The following is a 27,927-nucleotide window of genomic DNA, read 5'->3' on the forward strand; positions in this document are numbered from 1 at the left end:
CCATGGCAACCTGTCAAACTTTACTTTCATTTTAAAGGCATATTTAAGCCTTACAGTTTCATGCAGTGAACTTTTAAATACTCCTTCTAGGATATTCATGCGATTGACACCAAAAGTGGTCAACATGATGCCGAGACAGTGTAGATGATAAATTGCGAAGGGATTTTTGATATCTCGAATGTTGTTCCTATGGCAACGCGACAAATTTTACTTTCATTTTAAAGGCTTATTTAAGCATTACAGTTGCATGCGATGTTTTTTTAAATACTCTTTCTAGGTAAATAATGTTATTGACACCAGAAGTGGTCAACATGATGCTGAGACATTGTAGATGCTAAATTGCGAAGGATTTTTGACATCTCGAACGCTGTTCCCATGGCAACCCGTCAAACTTTACTTTTATTTCAGGCATATTTAAGGCTCTTGGCGTGCTTAGATTAAATTTAAATTTGGCACACACATCAGAGTTGTCGGCTGTTAAGTGTTGACAAAAAGGTCAGATAAAGGTGTGTCTATTTAGTGTCTCACTAGCGCCCCCGTTTGTCTAAAATGTGGGGTTTCTTTTACCTACAGTACCTAAATGGATCAGTAGCAACATGAAATAGTCCACTGATATTTACCCACTTGATGCCCTTGCCCACCGTGCATCGTTTTTTCGGAGGCACCGTGTAGCGGTAAAAAAACGTGCGAGGGCCCGCCATCGCTGCTTGCAGCTATATTTAGGGCCCGAGCACCGAGGAGCAGGCCAGAATGGCCTGCACCGAAAGGTGCGAAGCCCTATTGTTTTCCTTAGGATTATTAGGGCCCGAGCACCGAGGAGCAGGCCAGAATGGCCTGCACCGAAAGGTGCGAAGCCCTATTGTTTTTGCTCGAATTTATTAGGGCCCGAGCACCGAGGAGCAGGCCAGAATGGCCTGCACCGAAAGGTGCGAAGCCCTATTGTTTTTGCTCGGATTATTATTTAGGGCCCGAGCACCGAGGAGCAGGCCAGAATGGCCTGCACCGAAAGGTGCGAAGCCCTATTGGTTTTGCTCGAATTTATTATTTTTTTTTTTTTTTTTTTTTTTTTTTTAACACTTTTGGGCATTTTGGGTGCCTTAACATACTCGAAAACTCTTGAAATTTGGCACAGACGTCAGAGGCGTCCGTCATTGCGAACGGACAAAGGCTGGAACACGGGCGTGGCACGGGGGCTCTGTAGCGCCCCCTGTAATGCAAAAAAAAACATTGATGCACAGATCGTGCAAACATGTACGCACATGTACGAGAGTTGGTACGCATATAGATCTCATCGACCCGAACAACTTTCGCCCTCTAACATTTAAGCTCCGCCCAACAGGAAGTCAGCTATTTTGGATTGTTTAAAAAATGCATGCGTTGAACTTTTGAATACTCCTCCTAGAGGAATCATGCGATTGACACCAAAAGTGGTGAACATGATGTCGAGACATTGGACTTGCTAAATTGCGAAGGGATTTTTGATATCTCGAACGGTTCTGCCATGGCGAGCCGACAAAGTTGTGGCGAAATCAGAGAAACAGGAAGTGTCTAATATCTAAGGAAAAAAATGTCTTATTGTAATGACACGCGGGGTGTTTGTTCATCTGAAGATTCCGATCGCATCGATGTGCCTATTGTGACTCCCGGGTATAGCGCCACCAGCAGGCGCCAGGAAGTGTGTCAGTCACAAAGCTGGATTTTTTTTAAAGTTCCATGCAATGTTCTTTTAAATACTCCTTCTAGGATTTTCATACGATTGACACCAAAAGTGGTCACCATGATGCCGAGACATTGTAGATGATAAATTGCGAAGGGATTTTTGATATCTCAAACGGTATTCCCATGGCAACGCGTCAAACTTTACTTTCATTTTAAAGGCATATTTAAGCCTTTCAGTTTTATACAGTTAACTTTTAAATACTCCTTCTAGGATTTTCATGCGATTGACACGAGAAGTGGTCAACATGATGCCGAGACACTGTAGATGATAAATTGCGAAGGGATTTTTGATATCTCAAACGCTGTTCCCATGGCAACCTGTCAAACTTTACTTTCATTTTAAAGGCATATTTAAGCCTTTCAGTTTTATACAGTTAACTTTTAAATACTCCTTCTAGGATTTTCATGCGATTGACACCAGAAGTGGTCAACATGATGCCGAGACATTGTAGATGATAAATTGCGAAGGAATTTTAGACATCTCGAACGCTGTTCCCATGGCAACGCGTCAAACTTTACTTTAATTTCAGGCATGTTTAAGGCTCTTGGCGTGCTTAGTTGAACTTTAAATTTGGCACACACATCCAGAGATGTATAAAGTACTAGGGACCCAGACTTGAGTAAAAGTACAAGTGCTCTATCAAAAAAGTGAGCACACCCTTAAGTGGAAGTACTGAAGTATTAAACATGTTTTGTACTTAAGTATTGCAAGTAGTTTATTTTAAAATATACTACTCAAGTACTGAAAGTAAAAGTACAAGTATTGTGTAATGTAGTTATTAAAGAAAACAGTCAAAAGTTTGAATATAATATTGTTTATATTATTTCAAATGTTTAAGCTAAAGGACACTCACAATTGCTTTGGCTGTAGCAGGAGTACAAGGATAGGAATGTTCAGATTAATTTAACTAATATGGCAATAGAAAATTCAGAATTAATAAAATATTAGTCGATGTAATGGTAATAGGTAAAGGTACAAGATGTTTCAATGTATTTAGGTTTCCTTCTTTCGCGCACACTCGCCCTTTCTCGCGAATTCTCTCTCTCTATCGGTCTCTCTCGTGCACTTTGGTTCTCTCTTCACTTCACATTTGTCCACAACCGGGGCTCATATTTGTGAGTGAGAGGGAGGGAGGGGTCCGCTCTTCACTATCTCCTATTGGTTTAGACCACAATCTGTGTGTGTTTCTAATGTGTATCACCGCTCCGGCAGTGATAATGTAGGTTTGGAATGATTCGTAACATTTGAGTGTAACGAGTAACTATGCAGCACATAAAAAATGTATTGGAGTAAAAGTATTAAACTCATCGAAAATATGTACTGAAGTAAAAGTGGAAGTAGGAGAAAAAAATAATACTTCAGTAGAGTACAGATACTGCCTATTAGTACTTAAGTACAGTAGTGAAGTAGTTCTACTTCGTTACTATACATCTCTGCACACATCAGAGTTTTCGGCTGTTAAGTGTTGACAAAAAGGTCAGACATAGGCGTGTCTCTTAAGTGTCTCACTAGTGCACCTGTTTGTCTAAAATGTGGGGTTTCTTTTACCTACAGTCCCCAAATGGCTCAGAAACAACATTAAATAGCCCACTGATATTTTACCCACTTGATGCCCTTGCCCACCGTGCATCGTTTTCTCGGACGCACCATGTAGCGGTAAAAAAACGTGCGAGGGCCCGCCATTGCTGCTTGCAGCTATATTTAGGGCCCGAGCACCGAGGAGCAGGCCAGAATGGCCTGCACCGAAAGGTGCGAAGCCCTATTGGTTTTGCTCGAATTTATTATTTTTTTTTTTTTTTTTTTTTTTTTTTTTAACACTTTTGGGCATTTTGGGTGCCTTAACATACTCGAAAACTCTTGAAATTTGGCACAGACGTCAGAGTCGTCCGTCATTGCAAACGGGCAAAGGCTGGAACACGGGCGTGGCACGGGGGCTCTGTAGCGCCCCCTGTAATGCAAAATAAAACATTGATGCACAGATCGTGCAAACATGTACGCACATGTACGAGAGTTGGTACGCATATAGATCTCATCGACCCGAACAACTTTCGCCCTCTAACATTTAAGCTCCGCCCAACAGGAAGTCAGCTATTTTGGATTGTTTAAAAAATGCATGCGTTGAACTTTTGAATACTCCTCCTAGAGGATGCATGCGATTGACACCAAAAGTGGTGAACATGATGTCGAGACATTGGACTTGCTAAATTGCGAAGGGATTTTTGATATCTCGAACGGTTCTGCCATGGCGAGCCGACAAAGTTGTGGCGAAATCAGAGAAACAGGAAGTGTCTAATATCTAAAGCAAAAAATGTCTTATTGTAATGACACACGGGGTGTTTGTTCATCTGAAGATTCCGATCGCATCGATGTGCCTATTGTGAGTCTCGGGTATAGCGCCACCACCAGGCGCCAGGAAGTGTGTCAGTCACAAAGCTGGATTTTTTTGAAAGTTCCATGCAATGTTCTTTTAAATACTCCTTCTAGGATTTTCATGCGATTGACACCAAAAGTGGTCACCATGATGCCGAGACATTGTAGATGATAAATTGCGAAGGGATTTTTGATATCTCAAACGCTGTTCCCATGGCAACGTGTCAAACTTTACTTTCATTTTAAAGGCATATTTAAGCCTTTCAGTTCCATACAGTTAACTTTTAAATACTCCTTCTAGGATTTTCATGCGATTTACACGAGAAGTGGTCAACATGATGCCGAGACATTGTAGATGATAAATTGCGAAGGGATTTTTGATATCTCAAACGCTGTTCCCATGGCAACCTGTCAAACTTTACTTTCATTTTAAAGGCATATTTAAGCCTTTCATACAGTTAACTTTTAAATACTCCTTCTAGGATTTTCATGCGATTGACACGAGAAGTGGTCAACATGATGCCGAGACATTGTAGATGATAAATTGCGAAGGGATTTTTGATATCTCAAACGCTGTTCCCATGGCAACGTGTCAAACTTTACTTTCATTTTAAAGGCATATTTAAGCCTTTCAGTTCCATACAGTTAACTTTTAAATACTCCTTCTAGGATTTTCATGCGATTTACACGAGAAGTGGTCAACATGATGCCGAGACATAGTAGATGATAAATTGCGAAGGGATTTTTGATATCTCAAACGCTGTTCCCATGGCAACCTGTCAAACTTTACTTTCATTTTAAAGGCATATTTAAGCCTTTCATACAGTTAACTTTTAAATACTCCTTCTAGGATTTTCATGCGATTGACACGAGAAGTGGTCAACATGATGCCGAGACATTGTAGATGATAAATTGCGAAGGGATTTTTGATATCTCAAACGCTGTTCCCATGGCAACCTGTCAAACTTTACTTTCATTTTAAAGGCATATTTAAGCCTTTCAGTTCCATACAGTTAACTTTTAAATACTCCTTCTAGGATTTTCATGCGATTGACACGAGAAGTGGTCAACATGATGCCGAGACATTGTAGATGATAAATTGCGAAGGGATTTTTGATATCTCAAACGCTGTTCCCATGGCAACCTGTCAAACTTTACTTTCATTTTAAAGGCATATTTAAGCCTTTCATACAGTTAACTTTTAAATACTCCTTCTAGTATTTTCATGCGATTGACACGAGAAGTGGTCAACATGATGCCGAGACATTGTAGATGATAAATTGCGAAGGGATTATGATATCTCAAACGCTGTTCCCATGGCAATGCATCAAACTTTACTTTCATTTTTACACATATTTAAGGCTGACAGTTACATGCTGTGAACCTTTAAATACTCCTCGTATGGGATTCATGCGATTGACACCAGAAGTGGTCAACATGATGCCGAGACATTGTAGATGATAAATTGCGAAGGAATTTTAGACATCTCGAACGCTGTTCCCATGGCAACGCGTCAAACTTTACTTTAATTTCAGGCATGTTTAAGGCTCTTGGCGTGCTTAGTTGAACTTTAAATTTGGCACACACATCCAGAGATGTATAAAGTACTAGGGACCCAGAGTTGAGTAAAAGTACAAGTGCTCTATCAAAAAAGTGAGCACACCACTTAAGTGGAAGTACTGAAGTATTAAACATGTTTTGTACTTAAGTATTGCAAGTAGTTTATTTTAAAATATACTACTCAAGTACTGAAAGTAAAAGTACAAGTATTGTGTAATGTAGTTATTAAAGAAAACAGTCAAAAGTTTGAATATAATATTGTTTATATTATTTCAAATGTTTAAGCTAAAGGACACTCACAATTGCTTTGGCTGTAGCAGGAGTACAAGGACAGGAATGTTCAGATTAATTTAACTAATATGGCAATAGAAAATTCAGAATTAATAAAATATTAGTCGATGTAATGGTAATAGGTAAAGGTACAAGTTGTTTCACTGTAATTAGTTTTCCTTCATTCGCGCACACGCGCGAATTATATCTATCTATCGGTCTCTCTCGTGCACTTTGGTTCTCTCTTCACTTCACATTTGTCCACAACCGCGGCTCATATTTGTGAGTGAGAGGGAGGGAGGGGTCCGCTCTTCACTATCTCCTATTGGTTTAGACCACAATCTGTGTGTTTCTAATGTGTATCACCGCTCCGGCAGTGATAATGTAGGTTTGGAATGATTCGTAACATTTGAGTGTAACGAGTAACTATGCAGCACATAAAAAATGTATTGGAGTAAAAGTATTAAACTCATCGAAAATATGTACTGAAGTAAAAGTGGAAGTAGGAGAAAAAAATAATACTTCAGTAGAGTACAGATACTGCCTATTAGTACTTAAGTACAGTAGTGAAGTAGTTCTACTTCGTTACTATACATCTCTGCACACATCAGAGTTTTCGGCTGTTAAGTGTTGACAAAAAGGTCAGACATAGGCGTGTCTCTTAAGTGGCTCACTAGTGCACCTGTTTGTCTAAAATGTGGGGTTTCTTTTACCTACAGTCCCCAAATGGCTCAGAAACAACATTAAATAGCCCACTGATATTTTACCCACTTGATGCCCTTGCCCACCGTGCATCGTTTTCTCGTTTTCCCATGTAGCGGTAAAAAAACGTGCGAGGGCCCGCCATTGCTGCTTGCAGCTATATTTAGGGCCCGAGCACCGAGGAGCAGGCCAGAATGGCCTGCACCGAAAGGTGCGAAGCCCTATTGTTTTTGCTCAAATTTATTATTTTTTTTTTTTTTTATTTTTTTCAACACTTGTGCTAATTTGGGAGCCTTAACATACTCGAAAAGTCTTGAAATTTGGCACACACGTCAGAGTCGCGTGCCACTAGGCTCATGCAAAGGCTGGAATACGGGCGTGGCAAGGGAGCTCTGTAGCGCCCCCTGTAATTCAAAAACAAACATTGGGGCACAGATCGGGCAAAAATGTACGCACATGTACGAGAGTTGGTACACATATAGATCTCATCGACCCGAACAACTTTCGCCCTCTAACATTTAAGCTCCGCCCAACAGGAAGTCGGCTATTTCGGATTGTTTAAAAAATGCATGCGGTGAACTTTTGAATACTCCTTCTAGGGGATTCATGGGATTGACACCAAACGTGGTGATCATGATGTCGAGACATTGTACTTGCTAAATTGCGAAGGGATTTTTGATATCTCGAACGGTTCTGCCATGGCGAAGCGACAAAGTCATGGCGAAATCAGAGAAACAGGAAGTGTCTAATATCTAAGGCAAAAAATGTCTTATTGTGATGACACGCGGGGTGTTTGTTCGTCTGAAGATTCCGATCGCATCGATGTGCCTATTGTGAGTCTCGGGTATAGCGCCACCACCAGGCGCCAGGAAGTGTGTCAGTCACAAAGGTGGATTTTTTTGACAGTTCCATCCGATGTTCTTTTAAATACTCCTTCTAGGATATTCATTCGATTGACACCAAAAGTGGTCAACATGATGCTGAGACATTGTAGATGATAAATTGCGAAGGGATTTTTGATATCTCGAATGCTGTTCCCATGGCAACGTGTCAAACTTTACTTTCATTTTAAAGGCATATTGAAGCCTTTCAGTTCCATGCAGTGAACTTTTAAATACTCCTTCTAGAATATTCATTCGATTGACACCAGAAGTGGTCAACATGATGCTGAGACATTGGAGATGCTAAATTGCGAAGGAATTTTTGACATCTCGAACGCTGTTCCCATGGCAACGCGTCAAACTTTATTTTTATTTAAGGCTTTTTTAAGGCTCTTGGCGTGTTTGGATTAACTTTAAATTTGGCACACACATCAGAGTTGTTGGCAATTAAGTGTTGACAAAAAGGTCAGATAAAGGCGTGTCTATTTAGTGGCTGACTACCCCCCCCCCCCCGTTTGTCTAAAATGTGGGGTTTCTTTTACCTACAGTCCCCAAATGGGTCAGTAACAACATTAAATAGCCCACTGATATTTACCCACTTGAGGCCCTTGCCCACCGTACATCGTTTTCTCGGACGCACCGTGTAGCGGAAAAATAACGTGCGAGGGCCCGCCATCGCTGCTTGCAGCTATATTTTTATTATTATTTTTTTATTTTTTTTAACACTTTTGGACTTTTTGGGTGTCTTAACATACTTGAAAACTCTTGAAATTTGGCACAGACGTCAGAGTCGTCCGTCATCGCAGAAATCCAAAGGCTGGAACACGGGCGTGGCACGGGGGCTCTGTAGCGCCCCCTGTAATGCAGAAAAAAACATTGATGCACAGATCGGGCAAAAATGTACGCACATGTACGAGAGTTGGTACACATATAGATCTCATCGGCCCGAACAACTTTCGCCCTCTAACATTAAAGCTCCGCCCAACAGGAAGTCAGCTACTTTGGATTGTTTAAAAAATGCATGCGGTGAACTTTTGAATACTCCTCCTAGAGGATGCATGCGATTGACACCAAAAGTGGTGATCATGATGTCGAGACATTGTACTTGCTAAATTGCGAAGGAATTTTTGATATCTCGAACGGTTCTGCCATGGCGAGCCGACAAAGTCATGGCGAAATCAGAGAAACAGGAATTGTCTAATATCTAAGGCAAAAAATGTCTTATTGTAATGACATGCGGGGTGTTTGTTCGTCTGAAGATTCCGATCGCATCGATATGCCTACTGTGACTCCCGGTTATAGCGCCACCACCAGGCGCCAGGAAGTGTGTCAGTCACAAAGGTGGATTTTTTTGACAGTTCCATCCGATGTTCTTTTAAATACTCCTTCTAGGATTTTCATGCGATTGACGCCAAAAGTGGTCAACATGATGCCGAGACATTGTAGATGATAAATTGCGAAGGAATTTTTGACATCTCGAACGCTGTTCCCATGGCAACGCGTCAAACTTTACTTTTATTTCAGGCATATTTAAGGCTCTTGGCCTGCTTAGATTAACTTTAAATTTGGCACACACATCAGAGTTGTCGGCTGTTAAGTTTTGACAAAAAGGTCAGATAAAGGCGTGTCTATTTAGTGGCTCACTAGCGCCCCGTTTGTCTAAATGTGGGGTTTCTTTTATTTACAGTACCCAAATTGGTCAGTAGCAACATGAAATAGTCCACTGATATTTACCCACTTGATGCACGTGCCCACTTTGCGTCGTTTTCTTGGAGGCACCGTGTAGCGGAAAAAAAAACGTGCGAGGGCCCGCCATTGCTGCTTGCAGCTATATTTATTTTATTATTTTTTTTTTTTTTCAACACTTGTGCTAATTTGGGAGCCTTAACATACTCGAAAAGTCTTGAAATTTGGCACACACGTCAGAGTCGCGTGCCACTAGGCTCATGCAAAGGCTGGAATACGGGCGTGGCAAGAGAGCTCTGTAGCGCCCCCTGTAATTCAAAAACAAACATTGGGGCACAGATCGGGCAAAAATGTACGCACATGTACGAGAGTTGGTACACATATAGATCTCATCGACCCGAACAACTTTCGCCCTCTAACATTTAAGCTCCGCCCAACAGGAAGTCGGCTATTTCGGATTGTTTAAAAAATGCATGCGGTGAACTTTTGAATACTCCTTCTAGGGGATTCATGGGATTGACACCAAACGTGGTGATCATGATGTCGAGACATTGTACTTGCTAAATTGCGAAGGGATTTTTGATATCTCGAACGGTTCTGCCATGGCGAAGCGACAAAGTCATGGCGAAATCAGAGAAACAGGAAGTGTGTAATATCTAAGCCAAAGAATGTCTTATTGTGATGCCAAGCGGGGTGTTTGTTCGTCTGAAGATTCCGATCGCATTGATGTGCCTATTGTGAGTCTCGGGTATAGCGCCACCACCAGGCGCCAGGAAGTGTGTCAGTCACAAAGGTGGATTTTTTTGACAGTTCCATCCGATGTTCTTTTAAATACTCCTTCTAGGATATTCATTCGATTGACACCAAAAGTGGTCAACATGATGCTGAGACATTGTAGATGATAAATTGCGAAGGGATTCTTGATATCTCGAATGCTGTTCCCATGGCAACCTGTCAAACTTTACTTTCATTTTAAAGGCATATTGAAGCCTTTCAGTTCCATGCAGTGAACTTTTAAATACTCCTTCTAGAATATTCATTCGATTGACACCAGAAGTGGTCAACATGATGCTGAGACATTGGAGATGCTAAATTGCGAAGGAATTTTTGACATCTTGAACGCTGTTCCCATGGCAACGCGTCAAACTTTACTTTTATTTAAGGCTTTTTTAAGGCTCTTGGCGTGTTTGGATTAACTTTAAATTTGGCACACACATCAGAGTTGTTGGCAGTTAAGTGTTGACAAAAAGGTCAGATAAAGGCGTGTCTATTTAGTGGCTGACTAGCCCCCCCCCCCCGTTTGTCTAAAATGTGGGGTTTCTTTTACCTACAGTCCCCAAATGGGTCAGTAACAACATTAAATAGCCCACTGATATTTACCCACTTGAGGCCCTTGCCCACCGTGCATCGTTTTCTCGGACGCACCGTGTAGCGGAAAAATAACGTGCGAGGGCCCGCCATCGCTGCTTGCAGCTATATTTATTTTTATTTTTTTATTTTTTTCAACACTTGACCTAATTTGGGTCCCTTAACATACTCGAAAACTCTTGAAATTTGGCACACATGTCAGAGTCCCGTACCACTAGGCTCATGCAAAGGCTGAAACACGGGCGTGGCACAGGGGCTCTGTAGCGCCCCCTGTAATGCAAAAACAAACATTGGTGCACAGATTGGGCAAGCATGTACGCAGATGTACGAAAGTTGGTACGCATATAGATCTCATCGACCCGAACAACTTTCGCCCTCTAACATTTTAGCTCCGCCCAACAGGAAGTCCGCCATTTTGGATTGTTTAAAAAATGCATGCGGTGAACTTTTGAATACTCCTTCTAGAGGATGCATGCGATTGACACCAAAAATGATGAACATGATGTCGAGACATTGGACTTGCTAAATTGCGAAGGGATTTTTGATATCGCGAACGGTTCTGCCATGGCGAGCCGACAAAGTTGTGGCGAAATCAGAGAAACAGGAAGTGTCTAATATCTAAGGCAAAAAATGTCTTATTGTAATGACACGCGGGGTGTTTGTTCGCCTGAAGATTCCGATCGCATCGATGTGCTTATTGTGAGTCTTGGGCATAGCGCCACCACCAGGCGCCAGGAAGTGTGTCAGTCACAAAGGTGGATTTTTTTGACTGTTCCATCCGATGTTCTTTTAAATACTCCTTCTAGGATATTCATGCGATTGACACCAAAAGTGGTCAACATGATGCTAAGACATAGTAGATGATAAATTGCGAAGGGATTTTTGATATCTCGAACATTGTTCCTATGGCAACGCGTAAAATTTTACTTTCATTTTAAAGGCTTATTTAATCCTGACAGTTCCATGCAATGTTCTTTTAAATACTCCTTCCAGAGAAATAATGTTATTCACACCAGAAGTGGTCAACATGATGCCGAGACATTGTAGATGATAAATAGTGAAGGGATTTTTGATATCTCAAACGCTGTTCCCATGGCAACGCGTCAAACTTTTTACTTTCATTTTAAAGGCTTATTTAAGCCTGACAGTTGCATGCAATGTTCTTTTAAATACTCCTTCTAGGGAAATAATGCGATTCACACCAGAAGTTGTCAACATGATGCTGAGACATTGTAGACGCTAAATTGCGAAGGGATTTTTGATATCTCGAACGCTGTTCCCATGGCAATGCCCCAAACTTTACTTTTATTTCAGGCATATTTAGGGCTCTTGGTGTGCTTAGATTAACCTAAAAGTTGGCACACACATCAGAGTTGTCGGCTGTTAAGTGTGCACAAACAGGTCAGACATAGGCGTGTCTCTTAAGTGGCTCACTAGCGCCCCTGTTTGTCTAAAATATGGGGTTTCTTTTACCTACAGTCCCCAAATGGCTCAGTAACAACATTAAATAGCCCACTGATATTTACCCACTTGATGCCCTTGCCCACCGTGCATCGTTTTCTCGGACGCACCGTGTAGCGGTAAAAAAACGTGCGAGGGCCCGCCATTGCTGCTTGCAGCTATATTTATTTTTTTTTTTTTAACACTTTTGGGCATTTTGGGTGCCTTAACATACTCGAAAACTCTTGAAATTTGGCACAGACGTCAGAGTCGTCCGTCATTGCAAACGGGCAAAGGCTGGAAGACGGGCGTGGCATGGGGGCTCTGTAGCGCCCCCTGTAATGCAAAATAAAACATTGATGCACAGATCGTGCAAACATGTACGCACATGTACGAGAGTTGGTACGCATATAGATCTCATCGACCCGAACAACTTTCGCCCTCTAACATTTAAGCTCCGCCCAACAGGAAGTCAGCTATTTTGGATTGTTTAAAAAATGCATGCGTTGAACTTTTGAATACTCCTCCTAGAGGATGCATGCGATTGACACCAAAAGTGGTGAACATGATGTCGAGACATTGGACTTGCTAAATTGCGAAGGGATTTTTGATATCTCGAACGGTTCTGCCATGGCGAGCCGACAAAGTTGTGGCGAAATCAGAGAAACAAGAAGTGTCTAATATCTAAAGCAAAAAATGTCTTATTGTAATGACACGCGGGGTGTTTGTTCATCTGAAGATTCCGATCGCATCGATGTGCCTATTGTGAGTCTCGGGTATAGCGCCACCACCAGGCGCCAGGAAGTGTGTCAGTCACAAAGCTGGATTTTTTTGAAAGTTCCATGCAATGTTCTTTTAAATACTCCTTCTAGGATTTTCATGCGATTGACACCAAAAGTGGTCACCATGATGCCGAGACATTGTAGATGATAAATTGCGAAGGGATTTTTGATATCTCAAACGCTGTTCCCATGGCAACGTGTCAAACTTTACTTTCATTTTAAAGGCATATTTAAGCCTTTCAGTTCCATACAGTTAACTTTTAAATACTCCTTCTAGGATTTTCATGCGATTTACACGAGAAGTGGTCAACATGATGCCGAGACATTGTAGATGATAAATTGCGAAGGGATTTTTGATATCTCAAACGCTGTTCCCATGGCAACCTGTCAAACTTTACTTTCATTTTAAAGGCATATTTAAGCCTTTCATACAGTTAACTTTTAAATACTCCTTCTAGGATTTTCATGCGATTGACACGAGAAGTGGTCAACATGATGCCGAGACATTGTAGATGATAAATTGCGAAGGGATTTTTGATATCTCAAACGCTGTTCCCATGGCAACGCGTCAAACTTTACTTTCATTTTAAAGGCATATTTAAGCCTTTCAGTTCCATACAGTTAACTTTTAAATACTCCTTCTAGGATTTTCATGCGATTTACACGAGAAGTGGTCAACATGATGCCGAGACATTGTAGATGATAAATTGCGAAGGGATTTTTGATATCTCAAACGCTGTTCCCATGGCAACCTGTCAAACTTTACTTTCATTTTAAAGGCATATTTAAGCCTTTCATACAGTTAACTTTTAAATACTCCTTCTAGGATTTTCATGCGATTGACACGAGAAGTGGTCAACATGATGCCGAGACATTGTAGATGATAAATTGCGAAGGGATTATGATATCTCAAACGCTGTTCCCATGGCAATGCATCAAACTTTACTTTCATTTTTACACATATTTAAGGCTGACAGTTACATGCTGTGAACCTTTAAATACTCCTCGTATGGGATTCATGCGATTGACACCAGAAGTGGTCAACATGATGCCGAGACATTGTAGATGATAAATTGCGAAGGAATTTTAGACATCTCGAACGCTGTTCTCATGGCAACGCGTCAAACTTTACTTTAATTTCAGGCATGTTTAAGGCTCTTGGCGTGCTTAGTTGAACTTTAAATTTGGCACACACATCCAGAGATGTATAAAGTACTAGGGACCCAGACTTGAGTAAAAGTACAAGTGCTCTATCAAAAAAGTGAGCACACCACTTAAGTGGAAGTACTGAAGTATTAAACATGTTTTGTACTTAAGTATTGCAAGTAGTTTATTTTAAAATATACTACTCAAGTACTGAAAGTAAAAGTACAAGTATTGTGTAATGTAGTTATTAAAGAAAACAGTCAAAAGTTTGAATATAATATTGTTTATATTATTTCAAATGTTTAAGCTAAAGGACACTCACAATTGCTTTGGCTGTAGCAGGAGTACAAGGACAGGAATGTTCAGATTAATTTAACTAATATGGCAATAGAAAATTCAGAATTAATAAAATATTAGTCGATGTAATGGTAATAGGTAAAGGTACAAGATGTTTCAATGTATTTAGGTTTCCTTCTTTCGCGCACACTCGCGAATTCTCTCTCTCTATCGGTCTCTCTCGTGCACTTTGGTTCTCTCTTCACTTCACATTTGTCCACAACCGCGGCTCATATTTGTGAGTGAGAGGGAGGGAGGGGTCCGCTCTTCACTATCTCCTATTGGTTTAGACCACAATCTGTGTGTTTCTAATGTGTATCACCGCTCCGGCAGTGATAATGTAGGTTTGGAATGATTCGTAACATTTGAGTGTAACGAGTAACTATGCAGCACATAAAAAATGTATTGGAGTAAAAGTATTAAACTCATCGAAAATATGTACTGAAGTAAAAGTGGAAGTAGGAGAAAAAAATAATACTTCAGTAGAGTACAGATACTGCCTATTAGTACTTAAGTACAGTAGTGAAGTAGTTCTACTTCGTTACTATACATCTCTGCACACATCAGAGTTTTCGGCTGTTAAGTGTTGACAAAAAGGTCAGACATAGGCGTGTCTCTTAAGTGGCTCACTAGTGCACCTGTTTGTCTAAAATGTGGGGTTTCTTTTACCTACAGTCCCCAAATGGCTCAGAAACAACATTAAATAGCCCACTGATATTTTACCCACTTGATGCCCTTGCCCACCGTGCATCGTTTTCTCGTTTTCCCATGTAGCGGTAAAAAAACGTGCGAGGGCCCGCCATTGCTGCTTGCAGCTATATTTGCTAATTGATTTTACATAGTGGTAACCACAGTTGGTCATTACCAGAGGTGGGTAGTAACGAATTACATTTACTTCGTTACATTTACTTGAGTACATTTTTCGGGTAACTAGTACTTTTAGAGTAAATTTAAGGATGGGTACTTTTACTCTTACTCAAGTACATTTCTAGTGAAAAAACTGTACTTTTACTTCGCTACATTCGGCGGCGTTACTGCGCTACTGTCAAATGGTAATAATTAATGAATATATATATTTTTTAAAAGTTTAGAGGGCGTGTTCGAAAGTTGCGCGAAAAAGGCTGCGTCACCCTTTAGCGGGCGACCGCGAGGTCACCCTTTTTTAGCGCGCGCGACCGCGCGGGCGCGTAGGGGATAGGAGAAGCAGATGAGGGCGCGTGTGCGTTGTGCGAGTTATCGGAGGCAGATCATGCGTGGCTTCAAGTTCGGTCTATGTTTTCACTCCAAGAGGTCAAAAAGAATAGTTTCATAATGCGATGCATGCTTTGTTCAATAAACGAGCTGACATCTCAGCGAACAGGAATTCAAGATCCAGCCTGAAGAAGTGTCACAGTATTGTCTATTTGAACAGTATTAATGGTCATTTCACACACTGTCCGAGTTTTTTTGCCATATGCACTCTTGTGCAAGCGATTACAAATCCTAATGTAAGTTAAACCATACAAACAGCACGTTCACATCTGCCAATTCCATATCATTTCCCCACAACTAAACAAACTTAACAGCATAATGTAATGACTGCATTTATACACAAATCCGGACACCTCACTAATGTGTAGAAAATACATTCAAATAAAAACGGGATTGTATTTTATTTAAATCCTTCCTAAAGAATGAATGAATAAAAATAAAAAAATAAAGATTGATTTGAAAGAAACATGTATTATAAATTATAATAAATGTAGAGATGATTTGCAAAAACAGATACGGTAAGTTCCATATGAAATTCTAAAATGATCATTTTTATTAAGCTCCTGTTTATGTTCAGTAATTGCACTTTAATGGCAATGAAAATAACCTATTCATATAAAAACATGATAACAAACAGACACACACGTTCTTATTTGTTTACTGTTTGCATGTTTAAAGGCAGATACTGACAAGTTTGTTTTGTACAGAGTTAACCGTCAGAAAAACATCTGTGTGTGTGTGTGTTTGAGATTTTTTCTCAAACGACACATTATGTGATGTTAATGTACCCATTGCAGGACTGAGATAGGCTGCTTACTTGTATATAAGCAGAACAATGAGACTATTAAGGAGAGGTTTGTGAAAACCCTCCAAGAAGTCTGAAATTCAGTGCTTTTGCGCTACTTCTCTATCAGATCAGAAGTAACGAGTAACTAACTACTTGAGTAGTTTTTTCATCTAATACTTTTTTACTTTTACTCAAGTAAATAATTAGATTGATACTTTTACTTTTACTTGAGTACATTTTTGTATAAGTACTTGTACTTTTACTTGAGTACAGATTTTGGGTACTCTACCCACCTCTGGTCATTACAGTAGATATACTGTAAAAGTGGGGGTGTAAACACTGGCAATTTCTTTCAACATGGAGCAGGACAGACAGCAAGAAGATCTTGTGGACAAGGGATCCTTCAGGGAGGTGGGCATGGGCACCCACAGAGACCTCAAAGAGGTGGACAAAACCTATGGCCAAATGCTCAAGACAGGCTTGATCCAAATTACAGTAATGTTATGTGTGCACTAAATGTTATGTTCTCATTCAGTTACATTACAGAAAGTATAGCTATGTTACAATTATATCTGAAAAATAAAAACTACTGTAATTTGCTCAAATGATTGTAGAGGATGTCTTCATTGATCCTTCACTTGATTACACATAGGATGGATATTTTGGAAATGATAGATTATGTAAGTAATGTAAGTGTATTGCCTAATGTGAAACTGTGTAATATGTATTTTTTAGTACTGTAGCATATTCATTTCAGGACTTTTAAGGCTGATTTGAAACATGTATCTTGTAATGTTTGCTGTTGGATGAAGTGATTGTTAAAATTACTAAACTGAAGAAGATCATACTGTTGTGTTTCGGTGATTAAACCAAATGTTCTCATTACATATTACAATAATCTTGTATTTGAAACAATGATAATGTGGACTGAAAACATGTGCAACTCACTGAAAGCATTAAATCAGGTTTTGAAAGAATGACTAGCTGTGTTACAAGTGTGATCAGTTTGGATTTTTGTACTAAGAGTTTTGAAAATGTACACCTTACTTGTGAAAATAGTACCAAAGCGAATAAAAAAAACTGTAACCACAACTGGTGATTACAGATATACTGTAAAAGTGGGGGTGTAAACACTGGCAAATTCAACATGGAGCAGGACAGACAGCAAGGAATAAGAAGATCTTGTGGACAAGGGATCTGTCAGAGAGGTGGGCATGGGCACCCCCAGAGAGGTCAAAGAGGTGGACGAAAATCTACGGCCAAATGCTCAAGACAGGCTTGATCCAAATTACTGTAATGTAATGTAATATGTGCACTAAATGCTATGTTCTCATTCAGTTACATTATAGAAAGTATAGCTACAATTATATCTGAAAAATAAAACTAATTTGCTCAAATGATTGTAGAGGATGTCTTCATTGATCCTTCACTTGATTACACATAGGATGGATATTTTGGAAATTATAGATTATGTAAATGTTGGGTAATGTAAGTGTATTGCCTAATGTGAAACTGTGTAATATGTATTTTTTAGTACTGTAGCATATTAATTTCAGCACTTTTAAGGCTGATTTGAAACATGTATCTTGCATTGTTTGCTGTTGGATGAACTGATTGTTAAAAGTACTACAGTTTTTTTCAATTGCTAACACACTAAAATGACATGAACAGCACAACTATTTAAACTGACACACAGAGAGCAACACCTCTTCTCAAGTCTCCAAAAGTCTAAACACATTTTCTGCTTTACACACATTTTGCAATTTACAATGACACTTTTTAAGTGCACTGAACACGATTCTGTGCACAAGACACAACAATCTGACATAAAGTCACATGTTTGCCTTTTCAAAACACTACCATTCAAAATGACACTTCACAAGCTAAATGTCCAATATATGTGCCACCTGCCCAAACACCTGAATAGTTAATTGTTAACACTTCAATCAGGATGTAAGCACTAGAAAAGACCACAGGAACGTCATTGGCCACAGAGCCATTATAGATGTTCCTGGCCAACGTGGTGGGAACATCACATTGTGTGCTGCCATCTCCAATATGCATGGTGTCCTCCAACATCATGCCAACCTTGAACCATACAACACAGCCCATATTCTCACATTTCTAGAAAGACTCCACAACATTCTCATACCATCAGAGTGTATGAATGATGCAGACCAAAGACACCAGTATGGCACAACGTGAGCTTTCATCGTGCAGCTCCAGTCCAAAACTGGTTTGCTGACTATCAAACATTTATCGTCCAATACCTCCCACCATACTCGCCATTTTTGAACCCCATAGAAGAGTTATATGGAAGGTATACGACCAGCAGCTCTTTGTGCGCATGCCTCTTTTGCAGGCTATGGAAGAGGCATGTGATGAGATTGATGTGGGTGCAATTTAGGGATGGATAAGGCACTCAAGGTGCTTCTTCCCTCAATGTCTGGCAAGGGAAGATATTGCCTGTGATGTGGACGAGGCGTTGTGACTTGTTTGGTGAAAAACATTTTTTTCAAGAGCATGTGTGTGTATCTGCAAATATTTCTGTGCATGTGAACAATCTAATACATATTTTAGTATTATGGCAAAACATACTAAAGAAAAGTGGACTTTTCATTTTGCCCAACTGTGTGTAGTTGGTTAGACAAAAATCTGATAATATGAATGAAGTGTGTTCCAATTTGTGCAAAAGTTTGATTTTGATAATGCTATATGAAGTTTAGGTTGAAGTGCTTCATTTTGCAAGATATATGTGGTATTTTGCTATTTGGGTGTGTGGTTTTGTAAATTGTGTTAAGTTTTTTGATAAAACCAGACTAGTTAGCAAAATTGTGTGTTAGCAATTGGAAAAAACTGTAAACTGAAAGAAGACCATACTGTTATGTTTCGGTGATTAATTCAAATGTTTTCATTACATATTACAATAATCTTGTATTTGAAACAATGATTATGTGGACTGAAAACATGTGCAACTTACTGAAAGCATTACATCAGGTTTTGAATGAATGACTAGCTGCGTTACAAGTGTGATCAGTTTGGATGTTTGTACTAAGAGTTTTGAAAATGTACATCTTACTTGTGAAAATAGTACCAATGCGAATAAAAAAACTGTAAGAAACAAAGAACTTATTTTGCCACACACTAAAGCATACAAAATCGTGTGTGTGTGTGTGTGTGTGTGTGTGTGTGTGTGTGTGAGTGTGTGAGTGTGTGTGAGTGTGTGAGTGTGTGTGAGTGTGTGTGAGTGTGTGTGTGGTGTGTGTGTGAGAGTGAGTGAGTGAGTGAGTGTGTGTGTGTGTGTGAGTGAGTGAGTGAGTGTGTGAGTGAGTGTGTGAATGAGTGAGTGTGTGAATGAGTGAGTGTGTGAATGAGTGAGTGTGTGAATGAGTGAGTGTGTGAATGAGTGAGTGTGTGAGTACCTGAGAACAGTCCATTGCATCCATGCCATCATCTGTACCTGCAAGAACACACACACTGTAAAAAAAACGTTTCATACATTTTTAAACAACTTTGTTTTGCAAGTCATTTCAATATACTTTTTTAAGTTTTGACCTGTGAATAGTTGACATAAATTATAAAAACTGTTGTTGTTTTTTTAAAGTTGCATGTTGATTTGACAAAAATTCTGCAAAATTCCTTGTACAAAAAAATACAACACAGAAACAGTCACCAAGAAATTAAAATGGCATTAATTGTTTTGCCATTAAAATAAAATGAATGCCAGTTAAGACAAACAATGGAAGATTCACCACGAAAATGCATTTCTACAAACTAACCCCTTTGAAGAGATGTTTAGTTTATATATCATCAATGTTGTTTACCTTGTATTTTACCATTTTCCATGATCTGATTTTCTTCCAGTTCCAAATCCTGGACTGTAGTTTTATAACCTCTTGTTTAAAGTGTAGATTTGATGCTGAATCTTGAGTATTTCAAATTGTAATATTGCTAGTAATGGAGAATCTGAACTTTGAATTACTGTTTCTGTATTACACTTCACTTTTTCTTAGCTTCACGTCTGTACTTTCCTTTATCCTTTTACCCCTCCTCTTTGAATCATGTGAGTCTGATGAAGTTGAGGACAAAAAGATGCCTTGTTTTACAGTAAGTGGATGGATTAATGGGAGAGAAATTGACAGAGTCATCTGTTTGCATTTTTATGGCTCCAATTAAATTTCCTCTTCAACCTTTAAAGGTCACATTCTTCCTGATCTCATTTTAGTTAGTGTGTAATGTTGCTGTTAGAGCATAAAAATACCTTCAAAATGATAAAGCTTAAAGTTCACTGCCAGGTGATTTATTTTCTTTAACAGAATTCCCCTTTCAAAGCCTACAGCGAATGGCCGGTGTGGACTACACCCCTTTACTTCACGGTTGAATGATGTCAATAAAACAGTTTTTGACTAAACCCCACACACAGGGGAATACATCACTCGCCAGCTTTGGCTCAAACGACTATACTGCTGTTGAATCACAACACCCTAAACAAACTACACAATCAGAACTCGTTACGTATTTCTGAAAGAGGGACTTCACCGAACAAGGAAGACATCAGCCCGTTTTTAAGACAGTGAAAACGGAGGTATACAGATAAGTAAATTGTGTGAAAAATACTGCGTTTTTTTACATGTGAAATGTGAACACGTGTTATATTGCACATTGTAAACACAATCAAAACTTCAAAAGCACAGGAAGAACAGGACCTTTAAGACCAATTTTTCATTTTATAAGAAACTCTAAAACATTCCTTGAGGCATATTAACAAAAACACCCAGAAAATGATTTTCATAAAGTAGACGTTCATTTATTCTACATTTTATTAAGATGACAAACTGTGAAACAACTACAAGTTTAATTAAAATCAAAAAGCAGAGCACTGTAAACTAGAGTTATTCCAAATCTTCTCTAGAATTGTACTTTCCTTTGAAGTTCAAAGTCTAATCAAACACACCAGCAGATAAAATTGGCAGTGTGTTAGAACCAGACTGTTAGAAGCTAATGTCTCCAGTACTGATCCACAGCAAACACATTTTTAGAGGAGGGAAAATAACCTTCACAATCTCACACAACTCCTGACTTCTTACCGCAGTCATGAGTAAAGCTGCTTGCAAAAGCTTGTGTATTTTGGAGATACACTTCACTAGTAAATGAAGAGGAGATGTGCAGTTCACAGAAGATCACATTCTTCTCAATTCCTTCCACAAAACAAAGTTTTTCTTTATGATGTGTTGTGTGCATGAACATGTGTTCTTGTTGTTTCATGCTGGGACTTACATTATAAAAGATCAAGTCAACGCTGCAGGGCTGTTAGCTGTGATAATGTAACATTGTGTATCTGACAACATCACTCTCCATAGTTTCATTAGCTGTAATTCTTAAATTGATGAAAACATTCACCCCATGGAGCAGAGTTGAACGGATCCCCAGCCTCGGAAAGATCTACCTATCAAAGGGCCCAGACTGAACTTCCAACTTGAGGCGTTTAATTTAGGCTATATGAATTACATAAAATGCATGGATCCAATTTTCAAATGCCAAGAAAACTCAAAATGCAAAAAGAGGGGAAAACATTCTGTCAGTACAAACATGTCAGTATATCATTGCAGTTTGAAACTTTATCATAATAATGACTTGGTATTTCATATTAATAAGATCATTTCTCATAATAATGAGAAACGGCATCAAAATTTCTACTTAGTATCTCATAATAATAAAAAGCTTTCTCAAAATTAAAACATGCCCAATGTGGCCAAAACACTGCACGCTGGCGACATCCACTGATAAAAGCAGAGTAGTAAATCCAATGAGAATCATGCAAAAACTGACTACAAATCAATTGTTTTATTATATATAATATAATATTATATAAAAAAAAATTAAATTAAGTTTATGTATAATTGGTAGGTTTTAGTAATTTGTCTTCTGTTGAAATAAAAGTTGTAATGTTTTTAAATATCAATATAGTTGTATCTTGTTTTAATAAGACACTAAGTGATTATTATAAGGAAGTTTCTTTTTAAAAAAAATCTTGTTCACCAAGTAAGGTCTGACAACTTATGGAATTTTATATTAATTGATAAATGAGCTCCATTCATATGGGCAGGGATTAGACTATATTAAATGATACTTAAAACTGTCCAATAATCAGTTCATCAATCAATCACTGACAGAACCGTGTTTCATTCGGCTACTATAGACGGTTTCAGCATTAACAACATAAACAAGTGCTTTCGTGGAAAACACGTAACTTCCGGTAAACTCCGCTAAGATTAAATAACAACAAAATAAAGTAGTTTATTTATATAACAAGCAAAATAAACAACACATAGATTACCTAGGAAACCAAAACATTTGTTATTTTTCGACGAGGTATTTGTTTAAGAGTTCAGATTCAGAAACTAGTCAGACCATTAAACAAACAGAAACTGGAAGTAAAGTTCGGACCAGACGTGTAATCATGTTACCGCATGTGCGTCCAATTAAACGGTCAATATGTCAATAACATATCCGTTTCATGTTTTAATCTCATTGAAGAAACATTGCGCAAAGCAAGGTTCTTATGTGTTTGTTATGTGTATATAAAATACAGGAAAAGCGCGTCATGGTTTAGTGCCGAAAAATGAATCCTGTCAAATTATGCCTCATCCATTCACTAATCCACACTATACGTGCTGCAGGGACGTGGTGTGTGCGCAATGCGAATGCTCTGCGCGGGGTGCAGGGAAGTGAAACTCATTGATGATTGTTCTATTGAATGCCGAATTCGGAAAATTTGACTTTGGTTCATAAAAACAATAAAACGGCTGACTGACAACAGGGAAAATTAGCCGTCAGGCTGCCGGGAATTGTTGCGGTGATCCCGATGATACGTGCCTGGACCAACTTATTTTTTCCTTACTTGCGGAATCTACAGGGAAAGTGTCAAAGATCGACCAGCCGATTGTGATCTACGTGTTGGCGACCACTGTTTTAAAGCATATTATTATACTTTTTTATTTCAAAACATTTCATTAAATTTAATCTAACACCTAATTACATCCAAATCTAGTGCATTTTTACTTTTAATTAAGTAAAAGTAAGAAAATACTAGATTTTTGATGTACTTGTATTAACAACAACTTTGTACAGGTAAATCAGGGAGTTTTAGCGGCATCTAGTGGTGAGACTGCAACCAATGGCTCTGTCCAAAGGTCACCCGTTGTAAGAAAAAATGATGAGGACGTAGAAAATCTTGATGAAAGTAGTTTATTGTGGTAGCAGTGACAAAGCACGTCGTACTTTGGGTTCAGCAGAGTCAGATTGAACCCTGAGCAAAGTCAGTCTTAACACTTTATAGTTTCAAACCTGTTTTCCCACCCCTAATGCTAATGAAGTATCCCTTTAAATGTAAATTAAGACTAATACTACAAATGACCTCTATGTCTCCCACTGTGCCCAAATGGGTCATTGTAGTATCCAACTGTTTGCTTAACCAAGTGATCAGATAATGTTTAGATAGATGTCTTTCTATCACAAGCCCTCTTTGACCTGTGTTGGTTCAAGAAGGCTCACATTTGCTCCCATCCTACTAAGAAAATATTACTTCAGGTTATATTATTGTATTGCTTGAACTGATGTCACACCGAGGGGCTGGCTGACAATAGGCTAAAGCCACGCCCCTCTTCAACTTCCACCTCGAGGAGGTCCCCAAAGCCAACCCAATGACCAGACAACAACAAGGACAGGTAAGTATAAAATTAATTCTTTGATTTAATAAATATTTAAAATGTTCTTGGGAAATGGGGAGTGGGGAATTAAAACTAATGTCTGTCTCTGCCCTCCAGGTGGGCCACGGACAGGGAACAAGGGGCAATGGAATGTCCAGTGCACTGAGGACCAGGGGGAGGGCGTGGGACTCAGGCTCCAACCTGGTCTATACTACCCGTGGCGCGCTCCTTTGTCCTCCTGGAGGCAGAATCAAAAGTGAATGAGTGTTGTGGATTTTTATTTAGGCTGCGTACCTGGGTCTCCCTGGTGTGGGCTCTTCCTCGCACTTTCACAATGTTTCGTCGAGTCACTCAGTATTTCCGCTTTCTTCTCCACAGGTAACAACTTAGGCACAAAGCACAGTTAATCGGCTTGGAATGGTTCTCACCTCTCTGCTGGACACAGTGTACCGTAAGTACAGGTCTCTTCAATCTCTCCTCAGGTTATTCACTTTCTCTGTTCTTTCCTTCACAGGTATCAACTTGGACACAGAAGCACAGTCAATTGGCTTTGAATGAGTCTCACCTCTCTGCTGGACACAGCGTACCGTAAGTACAGGTTTCTTCGATCTCTCCTCAGGTTATTCACTTTCTCTGTTCTTTCCTTCACAGGTATCAACTTGGACACAGAAGCACAGTTAATTGGCCTTGAATGGCTCTCACCTCTCTGCTGGAGATAGCGTACCGTAAGTACAGGTTTCTTCGATCTCTCCTCAGGTTATTCACTCTCTCTGTTCTTTCCTCCACAGGTATCCGCTTAGGCGAAACGTCTGATGGAGTAAGTCGTCCCTACGTGGCGTCGGGGGCAAACCCTCTCGACGGCTGGGCGGTGGCAGGGGGGTGGGATAACTCAACGTCTCACCGGGCCGAGCGCTTCCCTTTCCTCGCTTCCGTCAGGTGTTCGAACTCTGGACAGGGGTGCCCCTTTGTAGAGGCCACGGGACGATGAGAATCACTTCACCTCGCTCTCTGCAACAATAAGACTCGCACAGTTTACAGTATTGAATGGTAATAGCCACAAATCGTACTCACAATGCTGCTGCTTCTCCAGCTCTTCGTTGTCGCTCGCACCACCCACCAAATGTCTAGGCGGGAAAGGATCGTCCCGGGGCACCGTGCTACTTTCTGAGATCTGCAACACGCTCACAACATATGCAGGGTTGAGTCAAGCTAAGGCCAGCAGCCTCTTGGTCTTCCCTTAGCGAAGTGCGTGAAGGTGGGGGTCTGTCAGACAAGACATACAGCAATCCACAGCAACCCACAGCAATATACAACACCACGTCAAACTTAAAGGTTTTCACAGCACAAAGACTCACCCACCACGCTCAGTGCACAAAAAGGAGAGAGAGAGAGAGAGAGAGAGAGAGAGAGAGAGAGAGAGAGAGAGAGAGAGAGAGAGAGAGAGAGAGAGAGAGAGAGAGTTAGACAGCCACCAGCAGTGTACCAACACGGCCCAGCACAGCGCTTCAACACACACCAACCAGAACCCCTTCACTGTGAATAAACTTTGCCTTTAGTACTGTCTTGGTCAGCGCATCCACCAATCGCTAACCGCTGTTCTTAACTAGTTGAATTCCCTGATTTCTCCCCTTACGGTGCTACCGGAAGTTCCGGTGTCTTGTTTCTCCGGTCTGAGCGGAAACACTTCCGGGCGGAACCAAACCTCTCCAACTTTGGTTCCGCCCCCTAAAAGATCGTCACCTTGTGACACTGAGATTACCTTTTATGATTATCAAGCCTTTTAGAGGGATGAGCTTTATTCAACAGCTAAATTCGAGTGGAATCTTTGTCAAGGCTGACTATAAATTCTTACAGTACCCCGTTTGATGCTCTTTGCAGAGAAGCATCATATCCACTCCATTCATAAAGATTACACCTCCCTTACTATTAGGGCAGGTGCCCAGTGGCGGCAATACCCTGGCTTAGGTTGTCCCCCATCTGGCCACTGGAGAATCTTACCCGTCATTGGGTCATCACCTCCTGCACACTGGTTATTGCTCGATCCCTTTAGGCAAGATTATCATAGGGTCTCTTCTAAAATTTGGCAATATGAAACAAGCATTTCTTGGGTTTGGGAGAGAAATATTCAAGAACCATCACAGCCAACGGGAACGTCCTAAGGTGATCATTGAAGTATCTGCAATCTGGCGTCTTAATAGAGAACACATACAGCATAATATAATACATTGACAAAGAATGAGTAAGATATATACACACACAGCTGTTTTGAAGGTTACATCCGAAAGTAAATCTGAATATGTAATAGCTAAGTCCCCAGTACCCTATCTTTTTTATTAAGATCAATGACATTAACACATTGTCTAATACTGCCAATTTAAAATCAATTCTGGAATATTTTCTTAAAATAGGATAGTGCTTGTCGGGTCACATTCACATATACACGGTGTAGTAACACAATTTTTCTCATCTGTGACTATTATCCTAGAGAAATGATTCTGCATATGGGTGAGTTTAACTTCACAAGCATCAAAGTCCGTTTCTGGTGCTTCACACAATAGTTGTTTTTCCACCATGTCACACTCGCACATGAAACCAAATTGGGTTTTGTCACAACAGTCTGTGTTTATTCCCTGCCATTCTTCTGATGACAACTTTGCAGCAAATCTAGTAAGGTTCTTTCTTTCTTTTAAGAGCATGTTCCTGTAATGTTCCAAGATTGTCCACCTTTAGAATTTTCTCAAAATCAAAATGTCCTTGCTCCTGGAAAATTGTTTAAAGCATAGCATACATTGTAGTCTCATTCTAGTGACATGTGTAGTGAGTCTTCATAATATAGTTTTCCACCTTGGTAGGAAGACTGCTGTCCATACTCTCTGGAAATAGTTTGATTTATTTGTGCTTCTCCTATTGATTGTCCAATCTTTTTCAATTTTGAAAACAGTTCCTTAGATGAAGTGTTCATCAGCTATTGTTCCGATTCGTATGTCACAGGATCTTTTAGACCTGTCGTTCTGGATATTAGCAGGTTTGGAAATGTCTGGATTTCCTATTCCAGTAGTAACTCTAGAGAAGTCCTGATTCCACTTTCTTGAGGAAGTACCCTGGCATCACTTGTCCTGTTGGCCTTCTGGTCCAAATCGTCTTTCTCCCTAAGGTTACACATTTTGGACATCTCCATGCTTACACCTGAAACAAGAAGAATAGAAGAGGTTGCCCCCCTTTTCCCCCACAAGAACTTTTCACATTCAAAACATCAAAGTCACATATGTTTAATCACAGAACATCAAACATAAGTAATGTTTTAAATTATTGGCATTAAAACATTTCTTCTAAATTTACATATCAATCACATTAAATAATTTTTCATGAATCTTCAAGAATCACACCTCTTTTGATAGTAAACATATTTTTTTCTAAAATGTGCTACTATCATAAAACAATTCTCTAGTTCACATCAGCATCTGCTTGTGACTGAGTTGCAGTCATGTTGTTCACACGGTGATGTGTCTGGCACAAGGTTTCTTCCTTCTTTCCATTCAACAGTGCTAACTGGGTTTCTAAATTGTCTATTTTCTTAAGCAAATCACGAAAGCCCATCTGTCTTTTATGTGAAAAGTGACACTGTCTTGCCTTGTGTCCTGTCTTTCCGCATCTAAAGCAAACAACTTCCTGATCTTTCCATCTTTTCTCTGAACAATGCCTAGCAATGTGACCATCTTTTCCACATGCATGACAAAGTTTCGGTATCTCTCTTTGTCTTGACAATGCCTAGCAATGTGACCTGCGTTTCCACATGCATAGCAAAGAATAACACCTGAATTTATTCCTGCAAATCTCCTTTGTCTATGATAGAAGCCATCAGTTAATCTAGAATATTCTGTTCTGCCTAAAGCAGCAACTGGGTGTCTAGATGTGTCAC

General features: G+C 39.7%; 1 protein-coding gene across 3 annotated transcripts in view; it reads right to left on the reverse strand.

Moving 5' to 3' along the window:
* The window catches only part of arhgef33 (Rho guanine nucleotide exchange factor (GEF) 33), a 110,947-nt gene that overhangs the window by 74,256 nt on the left and 8,764 nt on the right, over positions 1 to 27,927 (reverse strand). Inside the window, exons 1-2 of one of the 3 annotated variants that reach the window (XM_055171776.2) lie at positions 20,124 to 23,405; positions 19,722 to 19,759 (exon numbers count right to left, since the gene is read on the reverse strand). In XM_055171776.2, coding sequence (XP_055027751.2) covers positions 19,722 to 19,759; positions 20,124 to 20,145 — 60 coding nt within the window. In that variant the 5' untranslated portion in view covers positions 20,146 to 23,405. Of the gene's footprint in view, positions 1 to 19,721; positions 19,760 to 20,123; positions 23,406 to 27,927 lie in introns of those variants that run through there. The other 2 variants (XM_055171778.2, XM_073869427.1) reach the window with 2 other exon arrangements.

The sequence above is a fragment of the Misgurnus anguillicaudatus genome, chromosome 7 (genome assembly GCF_027580225.2).
Source record: "Misgurnus anguillicaudatus chromosome 7, ASM2758022v2, whole genome shotgun sequence".
Classification (NCBI taxonomy): domain Eukaryota; kingdom Metazoa; phylum Chordata; class Actinopteri; order Cypriniformes; family Cobitidae; genus Misgurnus; species Misgurnus anguillicaudatus.